General features: G+C 41.2%; 1 protein-coding gene across 1 annotated transcript in view; it reads left to right on the top strand.

Annotated features, from left to right (window-relative positions):
- Nucleotides 1-3,478: 3,478 nt before the first annotated feature.
- The window catches only part of gfra1b (gdnf family receptor alpha 1b), a 43,262-nt gene continuing 19,805 nt past the window's right edge, over nucleotides 3,479-26,935 (top strand). Inside the window, exons 1-3 of the mRNA XM_066665078.1 lie at nucleotides 3,479-3,879; nucleotides 5,501-5,809; nucleotides 7,539-7,622. Of these exons, the coding sequence (XP_066521175.1) occupies nucleotides 3,840-3,879; nucleotides 5,501-5,809; nucleotides 7,539-7,622 (433 nt within the window). The 5' untranslated portion in view covers nucleotides 3,479-3,839. The remainder of the gene's footprint in view (nucleotides 3,880-5,500; nucleotides 5,810-7,538; nucleotides 7,623-26,935) is intronic.

The raw sequence follows: 26,935 nt of genomic DNA, 5'->3' as shown, positions 1-26,935 counted from the left end.
GCATTATTGAATGATAATTCACTGTATGAAATGTCTACAAACATCTGGACACTGAGATTAATGCAAGCTCGATTGAAAATGGTTCACTGGCTTCAATTTGGTGGTCTATCAGTAATATATAATATAATAATTATTTTAACACAAAGCAGCTGCTATAGCACAAGCTAATGTGATTCTGTGGCCCTCTTTATCTCATCACGCGCCGGTGTCTTCAGTGACATTTTTATTTCTCCGCGTAACACACTTCATTTCCTAGATGGCTTTTCCATCAGGAAGACATTCACTTCCTCTATCGACGCCTTGTATTGATCACATATTGACTTTTCAATCAAGCTCAGCGTGTTCAATGAAATCTCATTTGCCTAATTTATCCCAGTGCAAGCCATCAAGCGGTGCGCATATTAAATCATAAATGCCTTATGCTGTTTGTATGTTTTATAAAACACAGGGAACATTGATCTTGGATAAATTTGATCTTGTTAACACAGTGTTGAGAGGCAATCAGGGCACGGCACAAAGCACCCGGCTCAGACACAGGATCGAACACAGACTTGGCTTATGGAATTAAAGCTGGAATTCTATATTTCTGGTATAATGAGTTCTGTTCTGGTGGTTGAGGCACACTTGGATTTATTTTCTAAAAAACTCTACAAAGTTTGGATACACCCCAGTGAATATGCACTTTTCATAATCTGGAAAAAACAATATTGATATATGTGTGTGTGTGTGTGTGTGTGTGTGTGTGTGTGTGTGTGTGTGTGTGTGTGTGTTTGGGTGTTTGGTCTTGGTGTGTTGTGAGATGTGTTAATGTGTGGGGTTCATTACCTGCACCCTATTTCTTGTGTCCATAAAGGTTGCCTAAAACACAGCAATGCCTCACATAATGTCTTATTATCCCATATTTATTTATATCCCAGAATATGTGCCTTCAAGCTCTGGTCTAAATTCTTCAAAAGGGAAAGTGATGAAATGTATGCAATGCTGCCTCAATAAAAGAGAAGGAAGGGGAAAAAACCCTGATCTAATTCAATATTAAATATTAGTTTTGGTGAGTGGATTATTGTAATCAAAAAGAAGAAAGGCTCTGTCTTTTGACTTGCACCTACTGAATATAATCAATGAGTAATGAGTAATAAATACCTATTGATCAGCCATATTTCCCTCATTAACAGTTTGATATTTTAAAAGCTCCTTTGACAATATGTCCACTTCGTAGTTCTACAATTACAGACTGTCATTCATGTGTTGCTCTGCACAGTCAGCCCCCGTTCACCCTGTTCTTCAGTGATCAGGACTCCCACAGGACCACTGTACAGATGGCATGGTTTGGGTGGTGGAACATTCTCAGCGCTGCATTGTCACTGATGTAATGGTGGTGTGTTAGCGTGTGTTGAGCTGCTATGAGTCGATCAGACCTCATTATCACCTCTGGACTCATAATAGTCCATCCACCAGAACTGTCCAGCCAGCAGCATCCTGTCAGCAGTGTCATGTGACCATCACAAACAACACATGCCTCAACAGATGAGCTGCTGTCTCTGATTTCAGGTTTATAAGGTGGGCCGAGGTGTGTCTGAGAGAGTGGACAGGGAGTGGGCACAGGGTTTAAACAACTACAGAGTGCTCCTGTAAGATCAGTGGAGCTGTTACAGTGGAAAGCGAGGAGAGAAACAATGAGGAAATTTTATTGTTACGGCTGATTTGTGTACATTTACAAGTCAGGATTTTTAGGCACAAAGGACCTCATGGAACCTTCACTTGTAACTCACCAACATGTTCTCTCCTCCCAATGTTGGACACATGAACATTAACATTAACATGTAGGTACTTTTATGACCTTGTGGATCATTACACACCTTGCTCTTGACGGGATCTGTGTTGGTCAACAACTTCTAAAGGAGGGTGAAGATGATTTTGAATTCCCTGCACTTTTACACAATCTTCTGACTGTGGATTGAAGTTTGAACTGTTTAGAGATGCTTTTGTAACCTTCTCCAGTCTGATGAGCATCCACAACTCTTCTGAAGTCCTCAAACATCTCTTTTGTTTGTGCCATGATACACTTTCACAAACATGTTTTGTGAAAGTCAGATCCCAGTTGTTCATTCATTGTCTGTAAGCGCTTATCCAGTTCAGGGTCGCGGTGGGTCCAGAGCCTACCCAGATTCACTTGGCGCAAGGCAGAAACACACCCTGGAGGGGGTGCCAGTCCATCGCAGGGCGACACACACTCACAGATTCACTCATTCACTCACACCTACGGACACCTATGTGTCCACCTACCAACGTGTGTTTTTGGACTGTGGGAGGAAACCGGAGCCCCCGGAGGAAACCCACACGGACACTGGGAGAACACATCAACTCCTCACAGACAGTCACCCGGAGCTGGACTCGAACCCACAACCTCCAGTTATGTGTCACAGTTTGATCACAGTGATGTGTAAAAGTAAATTTGATGAACATCAAAAGAGGCAGTGAATTTTCCAGGTGTATGCTCATTTTATCATCAGACTCTACAGTCAGCCCTAAAACACTCAAGGGCTCTCTAGTAAAGGCAATGGTTCAAGTTAGAGGTTCTGCACAGAGTCATTTCAGTGGTGCTGGGGAATCTATTGTATGAGTTAAATGGTTCTATTTAAGACAACCAGAGTTCTTCTATTGTTACAAAGCCTAGCCCATTTTGTTCCTGCATAGTACATTTTTCAAAGGGTTCTACATGGAAACATGTCTCCACACTTTTGATTCTATTAAGAATGGGACCATTGCTTTACACAGAATGGTTTTTTAAAGGGGTATGAAGCTTTGATGAATGAGGACCAGTGTGATTCTCAGACATATATCCAGTGGTCAGCGCAGTACTTAAACCTGCGTTACAGAACATGGAGTCCCTGCCCCGAGTGATGCAGTCTGTTCATTTCCTGTTGAAAGAATGAGTGAAGGCAGTATATTAGAGACTGTAGAGTGTTATCTTAGGAAAATCACGTCGCAAATGTATTCGACTAAAAAAAAAAAGACTAATGCACGAAATGACAGGAAATTAGTCCTGGAAGTGTCTCCTTTGTTTGGAATAGTGTGGCTGTCAGCTGAAAGCTTTTTTTTTTCAGCTGCAGCGTGCAGACATTAAAGTGGGAGACAGATATTGGAAGCTAGGGGGCGCTATTGCTCTTGTTTCCCTGCGCTGAGCTGGACAGAAGTGAACCCAACTTGAAGCTGAGCGCCACAGTGAGTAATCCAGCAGCTTTTTTGAGGAGTAAAGTGGCCCAGACGCTGTCCAGTCCGTGAGACACTGACGAAGGAGCCGACAGCGCGCGCGGGGAGGATTACGCTCGCCTCTGTCCACTTGGATGTGAAAGTGCATGAGACGCACGTGCGTGAGAGTGCGTGAGTGTGTGTGTGTGTATGTGTGTGTGTGAGAGAGAGTGAGTGTGTTCAGAGGGGGAAAGGTGTTGTGACTGCGTTTACTTAGAAATATCAACAGCCTGCTCTTGGGGACGAGTTCCTCCGCGGACCGAGGGGGGTTTCTGCAGAAGTGGACGCGCGCGCAGGAATGGCCACACTTACGCACGGACTCCGAGCTGCTGTCCGCCTCCCGTTTGCCCCGTTTTAAACCCAGAGGACCCGCGGTTTGCTCCTTCCGTGCGTCCAGCTTTGGACAACAGGCTGTGTCCAGCAGCATCATGCTCGCGCTTTCGCCGCTGTCCGTAGCGCATTCCGCGCGCACTGGATTTATTTGGAAAACAGCGATGCTTTGCGGTTTCTAAAGAAAAAATAAACGACAAAGAAAAAGGAAAATAGAAAAAAAGTTTTTCTGCTGCGTGAATCGAGGGACCACAGCCACGATGCTCTTCTTCACTTTCTGGACCTTGTTTCCTCTTCTGGGTAAGTTGGAAAGCCGTGGTCAAAGACGCGTTTGCGAAAGGCAAATAGCGTGAGAATTAAAACACGTTAGTGGAAATGGACCCTCTGACTGACCTGTAATCAGTTCTGTGGATACCGCTTCATAATTAGACCACCTTTTAAGTGGTCCTTTAAAACGCGCTTATTATAGGGTATGGTTTTCGGTTATAAAGCATTAATCAGTGGTTATAACAAGTAAAATAGCAAGGAGCACCTGTTATTCACTAAAAACGTGTTTGTTTGTATTTAAATCATTCACGTGTGAGTATTGGCTCCACATGTACCAAAGAAATGATATTAACGCAGCTCAAAAGTGAAAATAAAGGACAGTAATTGGGTCATAGCAACTAATCTACACAAGGGAATCAAACCGTATTTGAGTCAGTGATGAATATAACGATGAGCATGAACACCTGAGGAATGGTTAATAATTCTGTCTGCTGAGGGAAAAAACGGTCACTATTTGTCAAGCAACAGGTCACTGTTGTGTATGTGTTATAGTGGTTTATTAATGATTTGAAGGTGTCTATAACCTAATTGTTTGACGTTATTAAGCTTGTTTATAAACCATTCATTAAGGGTGGCGTTATTGTGAAGCTGTTTCACTACTGAATGACGCGGTTAATTTCGTTCAGGATTGTGCGCGGGTGCGTTGTCAAAGCTGGAGATGCGGTGTTTGGCGAATGGTTTCACGCGCGCGATTGTTTGCTCGTGGTAAAAGACATTCCCTGAAATGCAGTGCTCCTGCACAGTAAACACGGCCCTATGCAAAGCTTTTGGAACCCCTGATCAAACTGTATACGGCGCTGAATTTCTAATCAAAAATGGGTCAACACATTCCCAATAGAACAAGCACATTAACCTTCCTCCTGTGTTAGCTTTCTGTTACCATCTCTTATGTTAATGGGTCGGTTTTGACCCGTGTCTTAAATCAGCCATAAGACCCTAAAAACAATTAATTATCAACCAATTTGTTTCTTAGCTCTTGTTTACCTTGTGAGGCTTCATCATTCACGAAAGGATTGGTTTTAATTTTTCATTGTTGCAAACTGTAAACTGGAGATGTACACTCTACAAAACAAACTCTAAACTTGGCCTTACATGTGTGTACATGTCTGTCTATCCTTGTTTTGTGAAATAGGCAAAGACAGAAGCCCCTAAATGAAGCTTGAGTGGTTGTAAAAAGAGCTGGCTGTAGGCTGTTGGTGTATAGTGTGTTTAAGAGTCCAGATTTGGCACTTGTTATTGTTTTCTGATTAAAAAAAATACCTGGGTCACAATTGACCCTAACAACAGAAATGTTAGTAAAAGCATTTTATAATTTATTAAAAAAAAACTAAATAAATAAAAAACATAAAAATAAAACCATTTAAAACCTAAACACGGGTCGGTCAAGACCCTAACACAAGAGGAAGGTTAATGCGCTGTTACTGTGCATATTTAAACTTACTGGGAAACGCATATAAAGCACAAACAGTGCCCTGTGCTTTATAATGTAATTTAAGTTCTAAAATACACATTTTATTTTCATAGAAATCATGTAGAAATCATTTACAGTTAAAAATAAAAATAAAAATTAAAAATGTCCTTCTTTCTTGTCCAGATGTGCTGTCCTTCTCGGAGTGTGAGGAGCTGAGCCAGTCTCGTGTGCCCCGTCTGGACTGTGTTAGGGCTCATGAACAGTGTCTGGCCAAATATGGCTGCAGCACCAAGTACCGCACCATGAGGCAGTGTGTGGCCGGCGGAGCAGGTAACCTGAGCATGTTGGCCCAGCCTGAGGCACAGGACGAGTGCAGGAGCGCCATCGAGTCCATGAAGCAGAGCCCGCTCTACAACTGCAAGTGCAGGAGGGGCATGAAGAAGGAGAAGAACTGCCTGCGCATCTTCTGGAGCATCTACCAGAGCCTTCAGGGTGAGTGGGAAGGCCTCATGCATGGAAATCCATCTGCTTTGAGTTTTCAGAAGCACAATAAAGTCCCTCTATTACCTATCAAACTGGTTTGGCTGCATATGGTACACATGCACTTTAAAAGAATTGCCTCAGAGGGTGGTTTGAGAGATGGAACAGAAGCGATGCCACAGAACCGTGTCTGAAATCGGAGGATTTTCAGGGGTTGTTTAGTGAAGAGAGAATCATGAACACTCACAGAATAGTTAGAATACATGAATTCCTAAATGACTCTAGGTCTGGCCAAATCTGGTCTTCTCTTTGAGAGAAAATGTGTTTTAAATTGTTCTGTTAAAGGGCATCGGATATCACTTCAATCAAGGAAAAAGTGCTGCAAAGGCATGTGCATTGATTTGTTCTGTTCTTGAAGACAACGTTGCATCCAAAAGTACTTGGTGTTAGGTTTGGTTTAGATAATTGAATGATGATGTTAATGATAGCGACCGTGAACATAGCATACTAATACTCAGTTTTTATATAATTGTATTTTTTAATACAAAAAAAAAAAATTGTAATTTAATGCTAGGCATCAGTTTTACGTGTCAGAGAATGTTTGAATTATGTGTTACACGACAAAAACAAAATTAACTTATTTGTTCACCTAAAAACAGCTAAGAACATAATTACATAGATATACTTCAACAATAAAAACACACTAAAGAAGGTGCGTTTTCTTAAGGCAGCTGTTCCTAGACATAAAACAGACATGAGGTCCATGGATCAAAATGTTTCATACCAAAACACATCTGGGTAGCACCTGTCTGTGAGTTTCCAAAGCCAATCCCTTCACATTGGTACAAATCACCGGCGTATATTTTAAAAAATGGCACAACGGTGAATTTAAATAGCTCACATTTGATCTCATTCTCGACTGCTCGAGTGAAGGGAGTGTGCGAGGTCACATCCCTGGTGACTATAAAGTCTACAGGTTCTACCACCTAGAGGTGTTTACTGGTGAAGTCTTGTAACCTGTTTTACTGTCAGTAGTGGCAACTGTTGGAAATAATGCCCCAGTGAAGATGTTTTTCATACCTCTCTGTTATGTGATTAATTGCAATTATCAGTACCAAAAAACATATAACTACAGCAAAAATATCAGACTTCCATAAACCTGAGGGGGCACTGGCCCTGGGTGTGACACCTCTGCTACACAGTGTTCCCTTGGCTGTCTACACCCATAAAAGTTTGTTGAAAAGGATGCATATGGCTTTAAAATGGTTCTGCTATTGGTACAAGTGAAAATACTCGGAAACGTTACGTGAGCAAAATGTTATTTAAAGTGTTTTCCTAGAACGTATACCACTTGCGTGGGTTCTTTAAGCTTCAAAAAGATTTCAAGGTTCTTCTTTCAATAACACCACACTAGCAACCCTTTTTGGCAGCTGTATTTGTGAGAATGCGCCTAGGTCGCTCCCTGCTGTGGGGCTGTGTCTATTAAGTGTACGGATTTAATTTTGACCTTGCCTTTAACGACTTTTTAAAAAGCAGTAGTGATAAGAACAAGGCCACTGTTGAACAGCACATTTACATCTAAATCGGAGTCATGCACCTGCGAGCCGCATTCATGTATGTAATGCCTGGAGAAGCATGCAATGCTATCTAAGCTCTGCTGAATCCTCTCCCTCTTTTTTTATATTTATTTATTTCATTTTTTTTTAGTGCACTAATTGAGTTGTTTGTTCTCATTTTCCAGGCAATGATTTGCTGGAGGACTCTCCGTATGAGCCAGTGAACAGCCGTCTGTCTGATATATTCCGCCTGGCACCCATCATATCAGGTAAGCCTGCTGTGGTTATCACATAGCCTGCTGAAACAGAAGAGACAAAACTGAGCAGCTTTCTCAGTCTAACTACACTTTCTTCTGGACCTTTTTTGTCCTCGTTAGACCAAGCGTATGTCGGTCACCCGTTGGCTCTGAGACCCTCTTGCTTCTTCTCCACTTCTTTATCTTCCCAAGTGGCCATTATGATGGCCCGAATCAGGCCCTCACTACAAAGTCGTTTATCATACTCTTTGGTATATAACACATGGACCTAGAGCAATTAATAATCGTCTCCAAAGTGCGAGTGGTTATCAGCAATAACAGGCTGTTTATCTTCTCTGCTTTATTTGGGAATGTAGCAGACCAAAGGCTGTGCTGGGGTTCAGTCTGAGAGGATAGTAATGCTCTGCAGATGGTGCTGTTCATCCCCTGGAACGCTGCTGCCCACATGAATAATAAGAGTGCAGGAGAATATGAGGACAAGACTGACTGTAATCTGTCACTCAGCACAGTAGAACACTCATCTCGCAGACTCTTCAAAGCTGCACTGGGCTTAACTATCTTTTAAATGGCTTATCTTCTTAAAAATAAAAGTGCTGAAGAGGGTTCCCAAGAGCCATGTCATAGAAAATCCACTTTTTTGTTCCCTATAGGACATAATATAAAGGTTATATACCATAAGTAAAAAAAAGAACATAATACTCTGGCCAGTTGTCAGTCAGTTGTCAGAAGTGGTGATAGGTCTAAGCCAGGACTCTCTACTGAAGGAGACACTGTAAAACAGGTGAATTTAGTATTTGCCAATATGTCTGTTACAATCTTCATATAACTTTAGTCTGCACCGAATCTAAGAGAGGCATAACATTTCCAATGTTTCAATGTTTCAATGTAGTTTGGGAATGTTCTAGATCCTTTAGGCATTGGCTGGCACCTGTGAAGTGTATGCAGTAGACACAGTGTGATTCCCCGCAACATTAGAAGCTCTATTCACACATGTGCTCACTCTGAAATACTAAGGCATTAGCAGGATAAAGTCTGTGTAAAGTGTTAGTGTACACACATACAGCTCCTCTGGGTAAAGTCTGGAAACTTTCTGGGTTAAAGTTGGGTGAAAGGGGTGATGGGTATGATCAGCATGGGCAAAATGACTAGGGAAAATGGCTGATGGAAAACTTTGGTTTTAAATGTTGGTTGGTTCTAAATTGTGTTTTAATGTATCTCCATTATGTCTTAAATTACATACAGATTAATGAAGTTGCATGAAATGCCTAAGTGTAAGCCTGGGTTTGTGGGGCTTATGAACAACAAACACATTGCTCCTCATATTCACATACCCTTTCCAATCAATAGACATTTAAGTGAAAGAGCAGCTTAGGCAGCGATCAATGCAGGCAAAAGTTCAAGGCGGGGAAAAGAAATATAAAACTGGCTTAAAATTGGCTTTGTGCCGGGGAGTTTGCCAGATGAACTGAGGGTCTGGGACCACCAGGTGACATTCCAGACCCTTAAAAATCAACACAGTTCTTTATCTTCATCGTGGGGTTCTGTCATTCATGGAGTAGGCGAACACAGAGTTAAACCCTACGGCTGTAGGAACACAGCCTTAAATGGCCAGTCCCCTTATTTAGTATTTGGCCCATTGGTGGGGGAAATAAACGACCCTACATTAAGAATGGGTTGCTGCTGTGCTCTCAGACCTTAGTTCTATTAAAATCATATAGCCTGTAGACCGCAGGTGCAGTAAATCAGTGGAGTTTTAGGGAGTGAGGCAGAGAAAGAGAATGCACTTAGCAGAATTATCTCCATATTTGGAAGCATTACGCTGAGGCATATTAATCTAGAGCCAAATCCAATCACGGGGCTGTTTGCGTATCCCTTTAAAAGTCTAGCATGATTTTTTTGGTGAATAAAAGGCCACAGAACAACGGCTGCAGTGGGCTTGGCGGATGGCAGCATCCTCCCGTAATCGTTCACAGCTGGCCCAGGCAGCAGCAAGCGGCATTTTTTATGGGTGTTGCCATCATGGCTTCAATAAAAGATTGATTTGGTTTAGAGGCACATATCTCTGCCCAGAGTCCATCTGCCAGAGCTGTGCAGCGAGAGGCTCACCCTCTCCCCACAGAGGAAGCAGGACTTTTACACTTCCACTGTAGAACCGAAATAGGCAGCTAGGATCTGCGTGAAAGAGCACTTGAAACACTGGAGGGTTCTCAAGCTAAAAGCACACAGCTGAGAAAGATGGTTAATAATGAGGATAAAAAGGTTTCCGTCCATGAAGCTTGGGATATAAAAAGTGTATGTATTCATATTGAAATGGCAGACGTTTTGTAATTCCAGGTATTGTATAAAGATGAATTATACAATACATTTTTAAATAACAGTAAAAAATAAAGGTAATAATTAAGCAGTAACTGAAAACAAAACCCTACAAAATACCAAAATATGCACTCAGCCCCACGGCTAATACTTTTAGCACTGCTTCAGTGAGGCTCACTGTGTGGTTTCTTATCGAGTCTTGATTTCAGGTGATTTCCTGCATGTTTGGTCTTTTAAAAGGTTTTAAAAGGTTTTCCTTGGCCATGACAGATCTGGGCTGTGACTCCATCTGTGATTCTTAGACTCCAATCTTCCTTTGTACTTGCCTTCAGTTAATAGAATATGTTTTGCTAGATTCTTTGTCAATCAATCAAATAATTAATAAACTGGCTACCACCGCCATGCTTCAGAGTAGGTTTGGTTTTCCTTAGATGATCATAACCAAATATATTTTTTAAATTCAGACTACGGCCTTAAACCTTCTCCTCTGATGGTTTTAGTTGTTTTAATGTTTGAGGGTCTTTGTTGTTGTTGTTTTCAAAAATGGCCTTGTTTTCTTGTGATTTCTATTAGCCTACATTTTTCAGATATTTTTTGTCTCTTACGCTACATCAAATGCTTTTTAATATCTGTAGACAATTCTCAGAATCTTATATACACAGAAATAAAGTTTTTTTAATATATATATATATATATATATATATATATATATATATATATATATATATAATTTTATGTACCAGTATTTACTTCTGTTGGGTCATGTGTGTGGCTTTGTTTCATGGTGAAATCATCGTTATTATTAGCAATATTTTAGCGAGCTCCTAAGCATACTGAATGTATGTTATGCCAATTAAACAGATAGTATAGTGATTTAGTGATATTTCCTGCAGCTCTTTGTACTGTACACCCTATATCTCCCAAGGAAACCCAGCTACCTGACAGATGGGTCCATCCAAGACAATGTGTAACTGATCCTAATCCCCTTACTCTCTGTCCATCCCTTATGGGACATGTCCTAAAGCTTCTCACTGTACATACCATAGCAATGTATCCCAGCCTAATGAAGCATGCATTGTAACACAAGTCAATACAGCAGGTCTGTAGAGGAAACCTGAAGCTCTGTATCCGCTTTTACCAACTCATTTTGCTTGTGTGATCAACAGAAATGCCTTTTCCTCTAATTCGCTAAAGTTAGAGACCTTAATGCAAAAAAAAAACACCCTTATTTCTGTAAATGTGTTCAAATTACACTTCCTCCCAGAACGCTACAGGGCTGAGATCAATACAAATACCTGCATTAGGAAACTGTTTATTGCTGAGCAAGACAATTAACTTATATCACGTAAAAGTCTAACAAACCTAATGTCCTCCCTTACAAATTCATCACGGAAAATAATGGGCTAGGGTACATCGTGATGGAGATGATTTCTCCTTTATAGCTGACTAATAAAAGGATGTGATTATAGGCTGGTATTCTGGAGACGTGGCTCAGATATCAGGCCATGTACAGAGCTCAGAGGAAGTGCACTCCTTGCTGCTGTGGAGGCCTTTTGCTGTATCTCCACTTTCTGCTCTTTGATGTGACGCCACCCCCGCCAGCTCTACAAGGCTTTTGTCAGCGTTAGGTTTTAGTAACAGATCCCCCTCAGTCACAAGAATGAGGAGTGAAAATAAGCTGAGGGAAAGAGAGAAAGAGACAGAGAGAGAAAGAAAGGCAAGCTCTACGTTCAGCCAGAGCAGCCATGGTGAGCCCAGAGCAAAAAACAGCTCTTAAAAGTGAATTGAAAAATGTGTGCCTGTTGCCAGTGGGTCGTCCAATTATAGACAATTACAAGGCTGAGGCTTTCTGTGCTAAAGTGCCCTAAGGTACTACATATCTGCCTCTGTTTGTACTGCACTGCCATGGACCTGGCCACAAAGAACAGAAGGCATGTCCAACTAGCTGTGTCCACCCCCTCCAAGGCCAACAGCTGGTGAGGTTTTCTGGTGTAGTCGGTCAGTGGTTTACTTTCTGTAAACTTGCCTTGACTTTCCCTCGACTCTGGCCCTTCCTCAGATGTGTTTATTACACCATTAATCCAGAGAGAGGAGTGTGTGACACTGCAGACCAATAAACGCTGGAATAAATTTGTGAGGAAGTATTTGAATTAAAAGACACCTCCTTCATAAATCAAAAGGGTGAGGGGGGGGCATCTGGCCTTGAACGAAAAGAGAAATGATCACACTGTCCCCATCCACCATGAGTCGCACCGTCGTACTGACAACACACACCATCACTCGCTACCTGACCAATTAGTCAATGTTTCAAAAAATGGAAATGTTGAGAGAAAAGATTTTAAATGTTTCACAAATGAGGGATAGGGGCGGCACGGTGGTGCAGCAGGTAGTTCCGCAGTCACACAGCTCCAGGGGCCTTGAGGTTGTGGGTTCGATTCCCGCTCCGGGTGACTGTCTGTGAGGAGTTGGTGTGTTCTCCCTGTGTCTGTGTGGGTTTCCTCCAGGTGCTCCGGTTTCCTCCCACAGTCCAAAAACACACGTTGGTAGGTGGATTGGCGACTCAAAAAGTGTCTGTGAGTGTGTGTGTGAGTGAGTGTGTGCGTGTGTCTGTGTTGCCCTGTGAAGGACTGGCACCCCCTCCAGGGTGTGTTCCCGCCAATGATTCCAGGTAGGCTCTGGACACACCGCGACCCTGAACTGGATAAGGGGTACAGATAATGAATGAATGAAATGAGGGATAATGACGGAGAGACTGCAGCTAGGTATTCCACAATTTGGGGCCGAAACGTTGAAGGATCTACCACCTACTGAGAACAACAGTGGAACCAACTGGTGGTGTGTGTGTGTGTGTGTGTGTGTGTGTGTGTGTGTGTGTGTGTGTGTGCGTGAAGGGAGACAAGATGGAAGGAGGGCCTGAAGTAGAAGTGTTGTGCAGAATGAAAGAACCATGTTTACAAGTTGACTGGTCTTTGCTGCTGAGACTGTGATGAATCTCATGACAAGACTTGTTAATTGATTTCTTGGAGCGTGAGCTTTGGGCCAGTAATGGAGCAGACACAAAGCACCATTAATTTGTTCTATCAGCCCTAAGCTCCTGTGTGTGTGTGTGTGTGTGTGTGTGTGTGTGTGTGTGTGTATGTGTCAAGGTTTAAACCAGATTCCTCTGCATCTCAAACAACAGCTTTCAAGGACAGGAGAAGAACATTTGTCTTAACTTTTTCAGTATTAAGATGTAAAGATCTTTCCAGAACACAGTCTGCTCTCAGTAGTTCTGTAGTTCTTCATGTGTGAATTCCACCGGCTGAAAATACTGGAAACAAAACTCCACTTTTATATGTGACTGAAGTGCTGTAGTTGTGGCCTTGTTGAGCCGCCCCTCAGTCTGTGTCAGTATGAGCGAAACAGCGCCCCCTGTGGTGCATTTCCTAAGTTAGTATGAGTGTGTGAGTGAGTAAGTGAGTGAGTGAGTGAGTGAGTGAGTGAGTGAGTATGGTATGCATTTAGTGAATAAATTGCCAGTTTTGTGTGGTGTTTTGCAAATAATCACAATATAATGACTATACATTTCTAACTGTAGCCTATCACAAATTAATAATTAATAAATAAAATAAAGCACTCTGCATTTTTTCTTTTGTTTGTTTTTAAAACTGTGCAAACACCACCTGCGTATCTGATGTTTTAACTGAATTCTACAGCTACAAAACAGCTAAAAATACACATTGATTTATATTGATTTATTTCATATGTATTAAGCCTAGATCTAATAAATAGTTAATCATTTAATTAGTGTGTGTCTGTGTACATTACTCTCTAACTTTAGTACTTTACTCTCTAAACTATTATTTATTTAATTTGCATTATTTGAGATGTTATCATTAAATATCTTTTTAACAATGCTGTCATGAATTAATGTACCCTAGTTTTTTTATGGATTTTTTTTGGGCCAATTCTTTCTATGGGGGCTCAGCAGGTAGTGTCGCAGTCACACAGCTCCAGGGGCCTGGAGGTTGTGTGTTCAAGTCCCGCTCTGGGTGACTGTCTGTGAGGAGTTTGGTGTGTTCTCCCCGTGTCTACGTGGGTTTCCTCCGGGTGCTCCGGTTTCCTCCCACAGTCCAAAAACACACGTTGGTAGGTGGATTGACGGCTCAAAAGTGTCCATAGTTGTGAATGTGTGTGTGTGTGTTGCCCTGTGAAGGACTGGCACCTCCTCCAGGGTGTGTTCCTGCCTTGCACCCAGTTATTCCGCATAGGCTCCGGACTCTGAACTGGATAAGCGGTTACAAACAATGAATAAATTCATTAATTTTTTTCTTTTTATCTATTTATTGTGACATGGCCATCACTATCATTCCCAAATGGTATGAACAAATGTAAACAAACAAGAAATGGATTTCTGAGGGTTTGATATGGTTTACAGTGCTGGAGATAAGATATTTGATTGCACTGTATGTGATGTGTAGAACGTGAGGTTTTGAGCATGACCTCAGCATTCACAAGAACACTGTTGTGTATCTAGAGCTGTGTTCTCTTTTCGCTTTCACAACAGGTGGAAGGTTTTACTGATCTTTAACTGCTTGTTTACACCACGCAAACGTGACTAACTTCCTTTAACATCTGTATTTTGTTCTTTGTGTTTTTTTTAAATTCCTGATTTTTAATAGTTTGAATTAAAGCAATTGGATAAACTGGGTCTAGTACATTTTCCACTATATTCCCATCTTTATTTAGAACTAAATAAAATCAGCTTAGAAGTTATTACAGGTTCAATTCCTAATGCATAATAACCTAATATATTTCAATGTACATCTATCTATATTTATATGTATTCAGACATTTTTATTTCAGCCATGCCTTATGATTCACTTACAATGTATTAACCATAAGTAATATCCAAACATTTTTGTGTGTGCAAATAGGTGTTACACCTGTCTTGCAACCAGCACAGTGCTGAATTTCCTGAGTCTACTGGAAAATGTTGCAGGGAAAACATTGCTTTCTGACCCCTGTAGGAGTAGAGAAGTGAAAAACAAAAAAAATCACATAAAGAGCAGTGTGCTTATCCTCTAAAGAGTGGAGCTCAGGGTGCACTGGCCTGCTGAATAATTCACACCCTGCAGCTTAGCCACAACACAGTAACAAGTCCCACAAGGCCTTTCTCTCTTAAGAGATGAGAGCGAGCGTCCAGAGCATGACCAGTCCATTTAAAACACTGTCAGAACACAAGAGAAGGTCAGTTTCTCAATCAGCAATTACACTGGAAGTGGTAGAACTGTCACTCAAACCCAGGTTAGCTAATGAACGTCGAGAATGGCATTGAGGAGATTAATAAAAATCTGCTCAATGCAGGAGAGAGATTGTCAGCCCGAGCGAATACAAATGAGCGTTCTAATGTCTCCTTCTCGTTTCATGTTAAAAGGCCATTGATACGTCTCTAATTTGATTCTGGATTCGCGTATGTTCCCAGTGCCTATTGTCGCCTTCATTCATTCTGACTCCTGAGGCTATAACTCAGTGCTCCGGACATTCAGAATAAATTCCTCCATTGTCTTAAATGTTTTGGGCTGGGTCTAAATCACCCCCTGAATGTAATAGTCAATAGAACCCGGCGCGTTTTTGTTTGAAGAAATCCATTCAAACTCCTCCGGTATTGGCATGAATCTCCACGCCGCTCGACGAGGGGAAGGGTTTTATTAAATATGAAAATATGGCCCTGTCAGCAGTTATCGTTTGGAAGTGCAATTTGATTTCCAGTCTCATTTCACATCATTGATATGGACACCAGGCATGGGCTGTTCATGAATGCCAACCAGCCAGCTGCCAGAGGCCTGTGAAAGAGAGAGAGAGAGAGAGAGAGAGAGAGAGAGAGAGAGAGAGAGAGAGAGAGAGAGAGAGAGAGAAACAAACTAAGACAATGAAGGAAGGAAGAATTTGTACATAGAACATAGCAAGCAGCTAGCTTCTGTATTAAGTCCAGCTGTTCAGAAAAACAAATTAAAGGGCCAATACAATGGAAAATGTTATAGTCCCAAATTCTTGCTCACTAAACATATTTGGGAACCAAGCTATTAAAACATCCTCTTTGAAATGTCAAATGTCTTCTTTTTCTGATGTTTCAAACCAACACATTTAAATGTTTATGTTTAAGGTGTAAAGCATGTTAAAGCCTGACCTACATTTTAAACGAGGCACCCATTTTACTATTCACCCAATCACGTCAGGGGTCATTTACATTTTTTGTACTCCATTAAGGCAAACTGACAACCTTTTCCAAATCCTTGAAGTGTTTAATACATTTAACTCTCTCTGGAGCAAAGCTAAATACGTCAAATATGGGTTATGGGCCCTTTAAGCATGATAAGTGTATTTGTACTCTGCTGCCCTTTGCTGCATGTGGTAAATGTGGAGTTTATTAGTGTGGAATAAAACAAATGTTGCAAGATAAACTCTCTGAACCTTCTCTTTCACTGCTCAGTGTATTGTATCAGGATATAAATGCTGTGGACTCTGACCACTGACCTCACACCATCACCACACGAGAGGGAACACCATAACCAGCAGATTCATGAGAGTGTGTGCAGAGTTTATAATCACAGACGTATTCCTGAACATCATGCAACTTCCAGGGATCTTCTGACGTGGCCTTGAACATTACTCACTACACTTCTGTGGGCAATCGATTGTATATTGTCAGGTACTGATATTGGATGCTTATTTCTGGATCATAAACATCATTATAACTCATTCCAGTGTAACTGGGTAAAACAGCAGCATCAGAATTCTCAATTTTATTTGTCTTCTAGAGAAATTATACAAGGATTTGTGTGTGTTTGTGTGTGTGTGTGTGTGTGTGTGTGTGCAAATGAACACTTGTGTGTGTAAGAAGTGCAAATTAAATAATTCACACATTATATACATTATACTACCATATGATGCATTGTTGTTACACTCAGCGTTGTTTTTAAATTACTGAAGTACCACAACTAAGAGAGGGTGGCATGGTGGTGCAGCAGGTAGTGTCGCAGTCACACAGCTCCAGGAACTGGGTGTTCTCCCTGTGTCTGTGTGGGTTTCCTCCGGGTGCTCCGTTTTCCTCCCACGGTCCAAAAACACTCATTGGTAGGTGGATTGGCGACGAAAAGTGTGAGTGTTTGAGTGAATGCGTGAGTGTGTGTCACCCTGTGAAGGACTGGCACCCCCTCCAGGGTGTATTCCCGCCTTGCGCCCAATGATTCAACGTAGGCTCCGGACCCACCGCGACCCTGAACTGGAAAAGCGGTTAAAATGACAAATGTTTCATTGTATAACATATAAAGCAAGAAAGTAACCCCACATGAAACTTCACTGACTTCACCCAAAATGAGCTTTAGCTCTCTCGTCTGTGTCTAAGGCGCAAGAGCTAGTCCTTGCCCCTTCTAGGGAGAGCTAGACTGATATACTCTATTATTCCTGCCTCACTGAGTCTATTTCTTTGTGAAAAGAGCACATAATATAGGATCCTTCTTCTGAAGGTCTGTAGTAAACGTTCAGTAGCATACACACCCTCCTAACGAGTAGTTAGTTGTTTATTGCTGTGCATGTACTGTAAAGCAGTGATATAATTCAGGTCACAAACAGAGGAGTTCATCACACACCGAGTTCTACTAATGCCATTAACCTCACCATAACAAAGTGATGAGGGTTATTAATTAATCGCTCCATTAACACAGGTCACTCTGAGCTAAGAATAACACTGCATATCCCTACACGCTCTTTAAGAACACACCGTGTATCCATTGACACTGCTGAGACGCGATATTGCGTCACTATACGACACTGATGCTTGACATTATGTCCATCATAAACAGTGGAAGTACCGCTAGTTCAACACACAGAGAGTCCACAGAGCCGTGCTGTTAAAGTCACTGTGACCTCCAGTTTATAAAAAAAGATTAAGGATAAACACAATGCCATTTTAGAAGTGTGTTTTATGTAGGTAGTAAATCGTACACACACACACACACACACAATCACATTTGGCATTTATACTTTGGCAATACAAGGTGACCTTCATGTACACACCACCCAGTGAAAACTTTGAAATAACCTTCTTGTATCTACACTCACCATCCAGTTTATCATCTCCACTGACCATACAGGAGCACTTTGTAGTTTTACTTCATCTGTTGCACTTCGTAATTTCTTACACCTTGTTCTTCAACAGTCAGGACCCTCACAGGACCACCAGAGAGCAGGTATGGCTTGGGTGGTGGATCATTCTTAGTGCTGCAGTGACACTGACGAGGTGGTGGCGGTGTGTTGGTGTGTGTTGCACTGGTACGCATGGATCAGACACAGCAGTGTTGCTGGAGTTTTTAAACCCTACTGTCCACTCTGTTGGTCCACGTTGTAGATGTAAAGTCAGACACAGTAGCTCATCTGTTGCTGCACAGTGTGTGTTGGCCATGCTCTCGTCCTTCATCAGTGGACACAGGATACTTCTAACATACTATTCTCATGCCGGCTGTGACACTAAGAGGTTTAAAAACTCCAGCAGCACTGCTGTGACTGATCCATTCGTACCAAGACAACACAACCACCACCACGTCAGTGTCACTGCAGCACTAAGAATGATGTGGAATCAGTCTTCTGGAAGATGTCACATAATACTGAGTTGTTTTCTCACAGGTGAAGGACAGGCAGAAATACATGGGAATTTTTTGAACCGAAGCAAAGAGAGGAGCTAGATTTTCTCTTTTCTCTCAAAGATGAAAGGTTGTGCTCAGGAGCCTCTGACTGACAATAGCCTTGGGGGCCACAAACCAAACATGTGAGGGAAACAAATACTATCCATCTATCTATCTTTACACTTATATAGCGCCTTTCTAGACACCCAAGGACGCTTTACAATACACACTGCTCAGAACGCTCAATCCACACACACACTGGCGAGAAGCGGCAGCCAAACACGCACAGCGTACTCTCCACAAGGAACGAAGTTTTATACTATTTTTTAAACTACCACTATGTGATAGTGCTGTAGCATTAACCCCGTTGATGTAGATCTACTTCTGTTTTAAAAAAATGACTCAGTTATAATTGAAATAAAAATAAACCCGGGTTCATGTTTGTGTATAAATGTATTTCACAAAAGCATGTGACTTTATGATACAGCGATATAAATAGGCATCATACTTCTGGGTCTTTATGAGTTTTATAATGATTTCTTAAAGAAAATGATGATGATGAAGTTGATGATGATAATCATAATGATAATGATTTTTATTAAATGTTCTTTGATAGTTTTGGGGAATCACAAGACCATGGTTTGAGGTGTGTGTGGACAGCTAGTGAATGTACACTCTTCTGGGAGTGTGTGAGTGAACTGACTGTCACACAGATCTAATGTGTGTCATTAAGATTATGGCTTCAAAACTAGCTAAGGGAAGGAGAGATAGAGCAGTTTTTCTTTTCCGATGAGCTGAGCTGACATTGACAGCCCTGAGGACTGAAACCACTCTATATATGTGTGTGTGTGTGTGTGAGAGAGAGAGAGAGAGAGAGAGCTGTATGCAATCTGCAGTAATCATGACTCTAAAATGACTCTGGTATTCAGACCTGTGTAATAGACCACCTACTGCTGTCTTGATGAGACACTGGGTTTAACTCGTATGAAGCTAGGCACACATTTTAAAGACTCTTCATTTAGGTTCTCTCTTTGAATTTGCACTAATTTCCCTTCTAATTAAAGAACATAGCCTTTTTAAGATTCACCCATTGCAAGCACAGGCTCAAATATACGCTACTGCACAAAAATAGTGTTTCATAATCAAGCACTGCTAATAGAATACAACCATTACATGTAACTTCTCTAGACTGATGGACCTCCATTAAGTGGCTTTGGGTTGAGATGGACTGCTGTTTGAGATGCAGGTACAGATTCATAAACAGATGCCATGTTGACTTACATGTGTTCCCCTAAGTTTTTCAAGAAGTAAGATGTCTCCCTCTGCTTTGTAACATCTCTGATAAAAGTTAATATGATATTTAGACTTTAGGAATTTCACATGTTCACCCTTCAAGGGGACGTCCATGATGGTGGGGAACTGCAGTTCTGAGTGGTTTGTTAATAATTTTAATGATTTTAATGTAGAACGGTATGTTTGAGGGGGAAAAAAGAGTTTTGTTTGTACGTGGCTGGATTTTAACTTGTCTGTACATTTTTATTCACTATTAGAATTACTACAGAAACTCATTTGTTACTCAGGTTTGTAGCACTTTTTAACACAGTTGGCCGTCTCCAACATTTGGTGACCTTCCACCTTAAGTAATCCAAAATAAAGAAATATGTTCATCTCAGGTCATGATTTTCAAAGCGTTCTCTTCATTGTCTAAAAAACACCAGATGCCTTTTCTCTGAGAGAACACAGTAGACTGGTCTGGAGCATGCGAATACATTGGAAGGTTAGCAAATGGTGAGGAAACCTAAAGAAAACTGTGAACATTGCCTTAATATGTTGTGATTCAGCTCCAGCTGTTTTACATCTGTTTACAGTAACAGCAGGAATTCCCAGATAGCTGATTAGTTGCTGATGTAATTATTTCATTAATTCATTACAGTTTAGTGCTATTGTATGAAGCTCGAAATATTTTTGTCATATCACCCACTCCTAAAATGCATAACTCAGAATCTTCTGAAGCTCCACTCAGATATTGTAATATCCATCACTATCCATCTTTACACATGTCTCTTGTGTCGTATTACCAGAGGACATTTCTGTAATAACTAGAGCAGTGGATATGACCATTATAAAAGGGCTTAGTCAGTAGTGTGACTGTATTTCATTCTCATTCTACTAATGGCCTGGTCTTGGCTTCATTTTTTGCTGATTAACAAATACTGTCCCCTATTTTTCACTGTTAATGCAAGGAAATTGAAGGCGGGGACCCATGGGTGGAACAAAAATGATGGCTTGAGAGGCTTGAGAACCACCAATGGTCAAACGGTAAATGAAACAACAGCTGACTAAACATTGATTTTGCTCAGGAATGAAAAGCATCCACAGCAGATGCTCTTTAATCACATAAATGAGACTTGTAACAGTTATGTAACTCTGTGTATGTACATGGCTTAACTGTTTTAATGTACAAGGCATTTAATTGATTTCCAACATCCGTTAAGTGTACAGTAAGTTATTCATTATTAAGGGGGTTTTTAGAGAAGATTATATTCTGTAATCCTCATACATAAGGACGAGGAAAGAGGGGAAACAAGATCTTTCGAAACTGGAGTTAAACTAATGGTTAAAGGATATAAAAAAGGATTCCTGTTAAACCTGTTAAAGACCCAATAATCATGTCAGATAAACATTGTGGAAAGCTATTGTCTGTGAGGGAGGAGCACAGCAAACTGCACCCTGTCTATGTCCATCTTTCTGCTGTGAATGTACATTTACACGCTATTGGTCTGAAAGGAGGTGTAGCTATCACAAAGCAGCTGCTACGAAAGAAAAGGACAAAAAAGAAGGAAATTAGCAGCTCAGACAAAGAATCTGTCTGTAGTGTTCTCAGAACAATGGACAGTCCACCCTAGAGTCCAGGCATCAGTCACTCAAAGTGTTTGCGGATACTTGGACTATGAGAAGCAGAAAATGCAGCCAGCTTCTAGATGCTGAACTATGGAGAAGGTAAAAAGTACCCCACCCTCCACCCTCCACACACACACACACCTTCCTACACCTTTGACCTTGAGCTTTAAGCTGTAACAAGGTCAGGATGGACACACTCCGTAGAGGGGAAATGATATTAGATTTACTTGTTGATGCTTCTGTGCAGTTTTCTGTTAAAAATATTTTTTCTGACATTGGCTTAGTACTGGGTCTCAGTGTGAAGGAGGGCTGATACACACACACACACACACACACACACACACAAAGGAACTCAATCCACCTGTGTGTCTGTAAAAGAATAATTTGAGTTCATGGCAGAAAGGATTCTCATACCTTCTATATAATCTTGGTCTCTGGAGTGACCTCAGAGACATGATTACTGCAGGCTCCACACACACACACACACACAGACACACACACACACACACACACACACACATTATACCCCCAGTGTTTGCTTTTACTGTCTTTCTGTCTGCTTCGTAGACACACACACACACACACACTAGCTATGGGCACTGACCTGACAGCCACCAGTCTGACACAGTGTCACAGTAGAAACCCAGCAGCAGGGTAAATCTTAAAGCTGTCACTTAAATTCCATTGCACTGCTCAAGTATCAATAACCAAATAGCTCTGAGCCTCTGCTAATTGTATAGGACCAGACTTATGTCCAGAACCCAAGCCATTACATCAGTCTTCTATAGATCAGGAGATTACATTTCCACGCACAGTTTGTAGCACCTTCTAAAAGCCAGTGGTAGAGTTAACGCCTGTCATGAACTGCTCTTAATTGTCACTGATCCATCTTGACGCCTATGGGTTTTCAGTTAAATGTTACATGTTTGGTTATGCATGTTTAATAACATGTTTAATTACACCATGAATTTTGCATGAAATGTATTTAAAGATTCAGGTCAGAATGTATATCGTCCTGTTTTTATGTCAGTAGCATGAAGTGTCGAAACTGATGTTTATACAATCCAAGAAACAAGCATCCCAAAAAAATAATGCTCTGTGTTCTATGTTGTCAGTGTGGTGAGGGACGTTCAGTTTTCCTTTCCTGCTGCTCTCTCTGTTCAGAGATGTCTCTCTTCTCTCTTCTGCTCAGACGACTCTGCTGTAAAAAGAGGGTTTTTGTTCCGTAGTGAGAGCAGATTCGATTCTAAAATGGTTTTAGTTATCTATATCTCTACATAGTCCTGCAACATGGGGCAGGTATTTTTTTTAAATCATACAACATTTACTCAATCAGTAAAGAGGAATCCACTCCCAAAGAACAGAGCTGAAAATCTTGGAATCACCTCAGCCTCTGTTTATTGTTTGTAAACATAATATAATTTAAGCTGTTGTTTATGGAATTTGGTATGACTAAAATTAGTCTAGCCCTGTGAAGGACTGGCGCCCCCTCCAGGGTGTGTTCTTGCCTTGCACCCAATGATTCCAGGTAGGCTCTGGACCCTGAACTAGATAAGCGCTTACAATGAATGAATTAATGAATGGATGAAATTTAATGGATTGAAACTAGAGTGCAACTTTTTAGTCAAAAAATGAAGACAAAAATCAGCTGACATAATAACACCTGGTGCAGCAGGTAGTGTCTCAGTCACACAGCTCCAGGGGCCTGGAGGTTGTGGGTTCGATTCCCGCTCCGGGTGACTGTCTGTGAGGAGTTTGGTGTGTTATCCCTGTGTCCGCATGGGTTTCCTCCCACAGTCCAAAAACACACGTAGGTAGGTGGATTGGCGACTCAAAAGTGTCCGTAGGTGTGAGTGAGTGTGTGTGTTGCCCTGTGAAGGATTGGCTCCCACTCTAGGGTGCGTTACTGCCTTGCGCTCAATGATTCCAGGTTCGCTGTAGACCCACTGCAACCCTGAACTGGATAAGCACTTACAGATAATGAGTGAATGACATTAGGTGCATATTGACACTGTAATGGTAAAGACAGTTGTTACAGTGCTATTAACATTCACTATCATAAAAGTGCCTGTGTATTTCTGTGTATTTTGTAGCTCAAATGTGCAGATGTCAAAATATGTTTAAACTTCTCTTTCCTGTCGTAATCTGAATGCAGTTGGATTATAAAGCCACATCATGCTGCTGTTATTGGTGTGAAAACCATTCCTTCGAGGGGTGAACTTCACTTAATTCAATTGATCATTGCTTAAAATTGCTGTACCACCATGTTGTGGTTGAAACCACACAATTCACTCACATTTATCCCAGCTATAAACCATTATATATCATAGAGCTGACTGGCTATTAGGCTAAAAGACATTGATATCAGTGGAAGTCATTAGTGGACCATCATCAGATATATCATCACTATCCAGTGAAAAACAGCAAAATATCAACTTTATAGGAGAAGGAAAAATGTGTATAATTTCCACTGGTCCATTCCTCACACAATATGAAGAATAGCTGCTGTTTTCAAATGATGTAGTAAACTAAAAATGTATTTTATAGGACAGCGACAATTAAAATATTCAATAATATCAATTTGGGATGTTTCATTCTTTTAATAAGCTCTACAAAGCTTATATATCGACAGGGAGCCCTCCAGAGGTCCATTAAGAATCCCTGGGCGGTTGTTTGTGGGGAGTGGTCGTTTGTGCAGAGCTGATCCATCTGCAGCCTTGAGCACATGACCTGTTTAAGTAAAGCAGCTTCTTCATTAGTGCACTGAAGATATGGTGAGGGAGACAGACAGACAGACAGACAGGGAAAATTGGTCTTATAACAAGCTTCCATGTGCTGAAGCAGCACTCTTCTCCGATTGATGGAGACCTGGAGGCATATCGACTCGATTGCTGTAATTCTTTCTTGCACAAGATTGTGTGTGTATTTCCAGCCTAACGCTGGTGTGTGTGAGATGAAACTAATGAAGAAAGAGGGGTGAATAAGTGGAGAAGGAGAGGAGAGAGCCAATGGGAAAAGAAAATAGAGAAGCGCTGAGTGCTGGAGAGAGGAGAGTGTGACAGCGAGCGAGAGACAACAACAAAGACCCAGAGAGAAAGAGAGAGAGAGAGTGTCAGGTCAATTATGGAGGTCGAGTCCTCGTATGATTTGATTTGCCGCAGTGGCGTGTGTTTTTATTTGAGTGGGGCCTAGTTGGGGATAAGCAGTGAGATTATTAAGTGGCAGCCAGAAGAGCTGGAGGTGCCCTCCATCAGCACTTTTCTAACATCCGCTGCACTCTCGTCCACTTAAGGAGCCAGCTGTGGAGTGCACTTATTATTTTAAACCCACACCACAGCCATCTACAGCCTGAGCTAGCCAACTGCACCAACGGCTGTGCCAAGCACACACACACACACTTACCTTTTTATACAGTATCAAGGTCTCACCCTGTAGTCACCATTTATTATTAGTGATGCACTGATTGTATACTCTATAGAAAAGCCTGGATTGAAACTGGATTCCCTGGAGCCTTGACACCTGAGCCTCAGATCCGCATGACCCATGTTGAGTGTCTGCATTGTGCAGCAGAGAGGTGGAACTGTGTTCCGTGACGAACGTGTGGAACAACCTCCCAATATCTTTGGGATGGTTTAACTTCATTGATGTTCTCTTGGTTAAGAGGCATCAACTCTATATCTTTGTTTTTGAATATTCTCAGAACAATTTAAATTTAAAGTGGCTGTTGCTTTCTTTCTGAACTAAAATTACACTGAAGTTTATGTTCTACACGGTGTGTAACCTTAGTTCAGAAAGAAAGTAACAGCCACTTTAATTCTTTAGTTGTCCTGAGAATATACAAAAACAAAGACATCGACACACACACATGGTTGATGACTGATGGGTTGATGATGTGATGTTGGAGTGGTGCTCTCTGAGCTGCCTTTGCTCAGACACCCAGTCCAGCTGTCAACACACTGCACACAGAAGAACCAGCAGAAGAGCAGAAATGTGTGTGTGAACAATGGCAGCTGCAGCAGATATGAGTCAGCTTTGGCTCTCTTGACTTCTTTTTACTTTGGATGGATGGATGGATGGGTAGATGGATGGGTAGATGGATATACATACATCAAAACACATACAAACACACACACACACAAAAAGTAAAGTAAGTGAAATTAAGACAAAATTCCCCTTGTAAGTATCAGACGTGAGCTATTACTTTAACAATGAGAACAAAGCTTGTTTCCAGATATTCTCCTTGATTGTGTGTATTTTTTAAATCAACAGCACAATTGATTTAACATAATGACTATGTATTTGATGTTAACCTCAAATAATATTCAACTGCCACCAGGAAAGGTTTAGAAACCAACACATTCACAAACATATTATCACTGCTTACAGTAAGAATGTTATTTGTTAAATTTCTAATATTAGAGGCTTTTTGTTTGGTCGGTTGATTGATTATTTATTTATTTATGTATTTATTTGGGCAAATAAACTCTTAGTGCTCAAATAAATAACTACAACTAAACTAAATCTCATATTCCCATGTGCCTATAACTTTTGCAAAGTACTGTACATTCAATCACCTTTAACAGCTCTGTTGGTAGAGCAGAGGACTGTAGTGGGTTGAACTGTCAGGTTGCTGGTTCCAATCCGGCTGAAATGAAAATAACTTTAGGGCATCACGGTGGCGCAGCAGGTAGTGTCGTAGTCATACAATATTTTGGTAGGTGGATTGGCGACTCAAAAGTGTCCTTAGGTTTGAGTGTGTGAGTGAATGTGTTTGTGTGTGTTGCCCTGTGAAAGACTGGCGCCCCCTCCAGGCTGTGTTCCTGCCGTGTGCCCAGTGATTCCAGGTAGGCTCTGGACCCACTGCGACCCTACATTCTGTACATACATTCACTGATGTTAAACATGGTGCAGGGTGTATCAATGTCCAGAGCTCAAGGCTACAACCAAAGCAATTATGTTATTTTTTATTTAACAAGTAATGTTACAAGTTTGTTTAACAAAAAACAAGTAATGAGAAAGAAAAATGTAGAAGAGAACACTTCTGGTCTGGAATGGCATTTTCTATACTTTAAGAAAAATATCAGAACCTTGTAATGAACAGAAGCAGTTTTATAATGCAGGGAGTTCTATAGTCTCACCCATTTATTTTGCAAGTCTGAAAACAAAATACACTACAGTATTATGAGATCCTTTCTGACGAATGAATTCAGCTCACTGTGGACACAGACTCGCCAACTACAAGTATTAAAAAGCAAATAGAAAGGGTCACCGTGGAGCAGCCAAACAAGAGCCTACAGTCACTGTCTAGAGAGGTTCTAGAGACTGTTCACTATTGGAACTGCTTTCTCTAGACTGAACACTGATGTTTGTTGGTGTTTGATACAGTGGGGTTTGATATTTGAAATCACAAATGCTCTTGTGGCTGAAGTATTCAGGCAGAAATATTCA

Source organism: Hoplias malabaricus, chromosome 3, assembly GCF_029633855.1.
Source record: "Hoplias malabaricus isolate fHopMal1 chromosome 3, fHopMal1.hap1, whole genome shotgun sequence".
NCBI classification, from domain to species: Eukaryota; Metazoa; Chordata; class Actinopteri; order Characiformes; family Erythrinidae; genus Hoplias; species Hoplias malabaricus.
The sequence above is the reverse complement of the archived record's forward strand: the minus strand, read 5'-3'. Positions and strand labels throughout refer to the sequence as shown.